Source organism: Perissodus microlepis, chromosome 3, assembly GCF_051167445.1.
Source record: "Perissodus microlepis isolate ML-2025 ecotype Zambia chromosome 3, ASM5116744v1, whole genome shotgun sequence".
Classification (NCBI taxonomy): Eukaryota; Metazoa; Chordata; class Actinopteri; order Cichliformes; family Cichlidae; genus Perissodus; species Perissodus microlepis.
The window spans coordinates 22606170-22612577 of record NC_140463.1 but is presented as its reverse complement, the minus strand read 5'-3'; the positions used below and the strand labels follow the sequence as shown (position 1 = coordinate 22612577).

Here is a 6408-nt window from a genome sequence, read left to right as displayed (position 1 = left end):
GCCACACAGCGACGGTCACCTTAAAAGTGCATGAAACAAGGTGCTGCAGTAATAAGGAGAGGTAGTAAGACACTGTAGTTAATGCTGGATGGACCTGGCCCATCCAGGTCATCGTAGTTCTTCAGAACTCTAGAAAGTTCTCGGATGAGAGGTGAAACGTCTTCAAGAAACTTAAGTACAGAAGCTTTTCTTTCCAAGCTCCTTAGATTTAATTATGTTTGATAGAAAATGTTGTCCAGCATAATATAGTGTAGCTTACATAGCTCCTGAGGTTATTGAGGGACTACAGATATGTTCTTGTCCGTCTTGGAACTAGACGTCAGCATCCAGTCAAAGAAACCTTTCAAGACTGAGTGTTGAATACCTTACTATGTGACATTTGACTAATTTTACTTCCATTTTAGCACCTCATCTTCTTTTCTACATCATGTGTTACCATGGTGATGTTCTCTGATAAGATGTGAATGTGTTTCGTAGTACAGAAACTCAGAATAAAACAGAATAATACCCAGATTCTGCTCCATAGTCTAGGCCTCTGGTGTCCTTGCAGTAAAATGAGTGATCCTTCCTGTTTATACTTCACTTTATGTGATCATATGCAAACACAGCCTTTCTTAACATTTGATTTAATTTGTAAAATTCAAAACACTGCTGACATTCCTCTTGCTCGACACAGGAAAAGTTTCTTGCTTAGAGATGGTAATAAATAAAAAAAAAAAAAAAAAAAGACAGCTCTGAGGTGTTACATATCACGATGTAATAAACTTTTCTGGCCCTTACCAGATCTTAAAATTAGGTAAATGCAACATCAGATGAACAAAAACACGACATATTACAACATGACATTGTTTGTTTAATAAAACTAAACCAAAATGCAAAAACAATGTGTAAAAAAAACCAAATGCAGTCTATGAATCAGTAGCTTGTAGAACCACCTTCAGCAGGACTAAGTATGCACTTTAGCAGCCTCAAATCACTGTAGAGGAATTTTAGCTCACTGTTCTTTACACAGTTAAAGGGTTCAGAGCTGGACTTTAACTCTCTGCAACACAAGACCCAGTTTCAGTAAAGACAGACAGATGGCCTCACATTTGAATAGTTTGGTACACAGAGGTGGTCATGGTCGACTTAATGACCACACCACCGTGTCTGACAGCTGACTGGTGTTTCTGCTGATGCTGTGCTTGGTTTTCTCCAAACATGGTGCTGTGCATTATAGCTAAACATCTCCACCTTGGCCGGGTCAGAAGTCTTGTTCAGATACACTTTAATCAACCTAAGCCATGCTGTCACATTGTTTTTAGAAGCAGAAGAGACTTTCTGCTAGCAACCCTTCCAAACAAGCCATACTCGTCAAGTCTTTTTCTGTTTGTTTGTTTTTTGCACTCTCTTTGAACATCGCACAGTCCGACCTTGGGATCATGAGACGTCCACTTCTGGGAAGCGTGTGGCATTGTGTTAACTCACAGGTGAGAGCTCTGGACCTTAAAAATGGTCAAACCTCTGCTTTTATAGAGGTCCACACACATGCTGATGATAAGTTAATCAAATGAATTTGACTAGCAGGTGCTGCTAACCTCCTGCATTTTGGTTTAGCTTCTGTTAAATTGGGACAAAGTGTAGTAGGCCGTGTGTTTTTACACATCCAAAGTTGCCTTTCCCCATTTTTAACAACTGGTGAGGACCAGATGATTATTTTATTATGTCCTGATATAAAAAAAAACCTTAGAATTGAATGAGGATCTGCTTTTTTAACCATTACTACAAACCTGTCTCTTGACATTTCAAACATATACATGACTAATTTTAATTATTTTGATTTCTTCCATTTATCAAAATTAATCTGCCATTAGAAGTTCTTACAAATGCTGTGGTCCTACTGAGGTTTTGCCATTGGTTTCTGCAGGAGAATGTGCTCAGCAAAATCCCACACAGCTCCTGATCCCCTAGAAAGGGGGCAGATGTACTTTGCAGCCTTTGAGGCCAACTCTGGAGCATCCCCGGGTACTGCACTCAAACCTGCCAGCTTCAGCAATTTCTCATCTGCTTGATCAAAACCTGAGAGGGGAACAGAAAAACATAGTGAGGCTAAACTGAAATGATAACTCTCAAGAAATAAGAGTGCAGTTGTTTTACCCATGAATGCCACATGTTTCCAGTCCAGACTCTTGTTCTTCATGACCTCTTGCAAATCGTTCAGCGGCTTCTTTCCCACCTCCATGACCTGGCACCCTGTCCTTTTTTGAAGTTTGGCAGCCAAAGACTGGGCCACAGCGTCATCACTGGAGGTCAACAGTATGACCTTGTGAAACAAGACAGAGTTCAGTTTGTGAGCAATGTTATACATGACGGGTCAGTTTACTCAATTCTGTTCAGACAGCTGATGAAAAAAGCCAACCTCCACTTGTTTTTCCTGCAGCATGTGAATAGCAGATGTGTTTCTGGTATTACTAGACAGAGCGTTGATTCCTTCTGCTAAACATGCAGAAACATTGCAGAACAGCAGGCGGACTACCTTACCGGGGTACCCGTACCTGATTGAGGAAGCATAGATTAAATGAGAAAAAGGAGTCGATAGTTGATTAAAAGCAGACTGAGAGGCATCATATGGAGCGCTTCTCACCTGAGAACCCTCTGTTCTGCAACAGGCCAGTCGATGTCTCCATCTATGTCCACACTGAACTCCGGCAGCATCTCATAGTAGATCGACTTACCGCCCTAGAGAGGTGAAAATGCAAGGGTGACAAAAATATGCAGTTACCTGAATGAAAGATGGTGTAGTTTCATGCACTGGTACTTGAGGCACAGTTTTGCCCCATTACCTGCAGCTGTCCCGTCTTAATGAGATCTTTTGTGGTGAAGTAAAACGAGCCATTCTCACACAGCTCTCCGGGCCAGTCCTGACGCCGCGGCCGGTTCGCTGGGTCCAGATTTATAGCCTCAGTTTTTACATCAGCTAGGAGGAAAGAGGCTCAATTACATAAATTGAAGGATTAAAAGCATATGACTGAATAGAGTTTCAAAAATCAAACATAGTGGAAACTCAGGCTATCATTGCAGCAGCCATGTAACTAAATTTGGAAAGAGGAAAAACATAAAATGAACCTAATAACAGAGTTATCGGTTGTTATCAATTTGATAGTGAGTGCTCATTTTCTGTATTTCATGTATCCAGAATTTTAAAAGCCAAGGCAAAACCTTCATCACTGAGGACTAGGATCTTCATCTCGCCGATCTTTTCATTTTCAGTTTTCACCTTCAGGTAATCCATTCTTTCCTCTATTGGTGAAGTGGTACTAGCTACAACATGAGCCCAAAGCATTCCCGATCCGTACTTGTGTACATAGGTTTTCCACGAAAATGAGAACAGCACGTTGCCACTCCTCAGTCCGCCAGTCTTCCTGAAAGCCTTTTGCAGTTAGACCAGGAGTTCAGATTTCTAGTGAAGAACAACAAGCAACTCTAAAAAGATTTCTTGATCTTCCAGACATCAACTAATGCAAGAGTTATAGTCCTGCATTGCTATAAGTCTTTGACTAGACAGTGAGGATGACTGTGGGAATTTAGGGAGCATAATTCTTTGTTTAATGCAAAGAGCTTTAACTAGAGGAACAGAACAAAAACAGCCAGATGGTTGTTCCTCATATTTGAGGACGGGCCCCTCTAAGATGGTAAACCACTTTAACATGTAAAGTTGGGCCTGCTGTGACAGACAACCTACACACAATACCACCATACCAACTGATATCTAATTAATTAATTGATGTCACTCTAATATCTAGAATTCAAAGGATGTGAGTGATCAGTTGTTTGTTCAGACAGGAGAATATTCGAGTTGCATCGGTAGGATTTGTTTCATCCCAGTTAATAAGTTACTAAGGTGGAGGTCCACTGACACATTCAAAGTAGGTCCACACTGACAAAAAACAGACTTTTGCAGAACTGACAGACTGCAACTTGTAAAGATATGCACATAGATCTATTTAGCAAAACAACAAATAAAACATCAACGACCCAAGACTGTCTAAAATTACTTCAAATAGGCTGTTGTAATGTCATTTAAGATACAATATAATGTCAATATTATTCACTCACTTATCCAAATAATTGAATTCAGGTGTATAAAATCAAGCACCTATTACTACACCTACAGGATGCTACCTGTGCAGCAAGTCCAGTTGTGAAATTTCCTTGCTATTAAATATTTCACAGTCAGCTGTTTGTGGTTTTATATCCAAGTGGAAGCAACTGAAAGACAGCAACTTGCCTACAAAGTGGTAGGCCACATAAAATCACAGAGCAGGCTCAGCTAATGGTGAGGCACACAGTGTGCAGAGGTTGCCAATCACTTCAGACCTCCAAACTTAACATGGCCTGTAGACTAGCTCAAGAACAGTGCATGCTATGAACAACTGTCTGTGAACTCAGCATGCACATAACAGTCAAACATGTGTTAACTTACATAATTCATCTATCTCCTTCCACCGAAACTGGTGTCTCCTGACCACTGAAAAGACGGAGTCATAGCCGTCCTCTGTGATCTTTTTTAAGGCCTCCCTCACATCGAACGGATGGAGGCACGGGGATGTAGCCTGGATGTTGCAAACTATATCCACCTCTGTGAAAACAAAAGCCAAAGAATTTTCAACTGTGTGGCAGAAGAATGATGCTTGTGAAACAACAGCGTAAAAACTGATTCTTTGACACTTCAGCAGTTTTGCGTGATGGGGAGGGGCAGCTGTGGGTTGCAGGTGTACCTACCATTATGGTATTCGAGGAACTCTTGGATAGTTTCTAATGATGAAGTAGAGTCTCTGGAGACTTCAGGACTCCTCTGGTGCACCTGAGCACCCCATGCCTCAGCAACTTTCTTAATCTCGGCGTGGTCCGTTGATACCCACACACTGCGAAAGAAAAGGTGCATTGTTATTGTGTTTATTACATTTCAAATAGGCATGTTGCAACAACAAGAAAGTTGTAGAGAGCCCTCTGGTGAAAAAACTACACAATATAAACACTCATAGCATGGTTGAAGGGTGCTTCTCTTCTTCACGTTTCATTTATCGGACATTATAAAGGCCCATACTGACAGATGGACAAATTGATAACAGTGGGCAAACATATCCACCAACAAATAAATAAGTCGGCTAAGTAACCCCCATCACTCAGACCGCTCACACATGGACTCTATACACACACATAGTCCTTTGCGCTACTTCAAAGCACTTTGTTCTCCAATTTCTCCCTTTCTCTTCTTTTATATATCCCTCTTGATTGTGTATATGACGAATCTGTGGATGCAACACGGAGAGTGGAATATGTAAACAAATCTAACCAGTAATAATAACCCGTAAAAATCAGTTAGCCTGGAACACCGACTCAGAGTAGATTGATGAGCCATTCGTTAATAATTAAAGAGTGCCACCTATAACAAACAGGGAAATGCGCAGTAGGGTACAATGATCATCCCATGTGGATCTAATTTGAACTAGTGGTTCCACAGGGACATGGAGGAGTCTCGAGTCCAGCAGACACAGAGATATGACGCGGTGATAAGGCTCTCTCATCGCTCCTTGCAGCTCCAATTCAGTTTGAAATCACCGTCACACGTTTGCAACGTACCTATCAAACACTTCGGAGTCCACAGCAGCCCTCAGCACCCATCCCATGAGGGGGACACCGGCTAAGGGCTTGATGTTTTTAAGCGGAATGCCTTTGCTTCCCCCCCGTGCCAAAATGAGAGCAGCTACATGTCTCTTCTGGTTCTTGTTGGAAGGAGCAGCTACTTGTCTCTTCTTCTGTTTCATGTCGGAAGAAGCAACTCCGTCCGCATCGTTGTCATCGTGTCTTCGCTTAGCGGACATTAAAGCGGTTCTTGTGGTTAAAAACAGACTTTTGGGGCAAAAGGGAGGAAATGAAGCTGCTGGAAACAAATTCTTCTTCTTCTTTATAGGGTTTATTGGCGGTTAGCAAACAGCAAAATGGTGCATTACCGCCACCAACTGGCGTGGAGTGTGGACCGAAATGACAAAAAAAAAAATCCTCCCAAACAAACGAGTCTGCCTTAAAAACGAAAATATGGCCTGCTAGCTTTCACTCATTGAGTTCTTGCGAAATAAATCAACCAAGTCCAGTTTTACTTTAATATCGTCAAGCTTTTTGATCAGTTGTCTTCTTTCATCATCATGCAATAAAACATGCAGTCACACTCCCCTGTACGGTGCAATGTGTTATTCAAACCAGTGTGTCCGAATCTAAGTGGAGATATAACCGTCTCCTCGCTCCTGTGCTTCTCATTTCTCCTAGTTTCCTTTGGATTTTGTAAAACCATCGCCCTTTCCTCTCTTCCTCCCATTGCTTTTGCCACCTTTCTTTCATTTTGTGCCGTATTATACTCTTGATCTCCAG

The 6408-nt window shown here is 41.6% G+C and overlaps 1 protein-coding gene across 1 annotated transcript; it reads right to left on the bottom strand.

Moving 5' to 3' along the window:
• Positions 1-742: 742 nt before the first annotated feature.
• LOC146390526 (N-acylneuraminate cytidylyltransferase-like) lies at positions 743-5976 on the bottom strand. Its single transcript, XM_084923595.1, has 8 exons — positions 5623-5976; positions 4762-4904; positions 4463-4618; positions 2823-2956; positions 2624-2718; positions 2399-2534; positions 2137-2302; positions 743-2058 (listed from the first exon to the last, which is right to left on the bottom strand). The coding sequence occupies exons 1-8, from the start codon at positions 5862-5864 to the stop codon at positions 1877-1879; spliced, it is 1254 nt and encodes a 417-aa protein (XP_084779721.1). The 5' UTR covers positions 5865-5976; the 3' UTR covers positions 743-1876.
• Between the last annotated feature and the right edge of the window lie 432 nt (positions 5977-6408).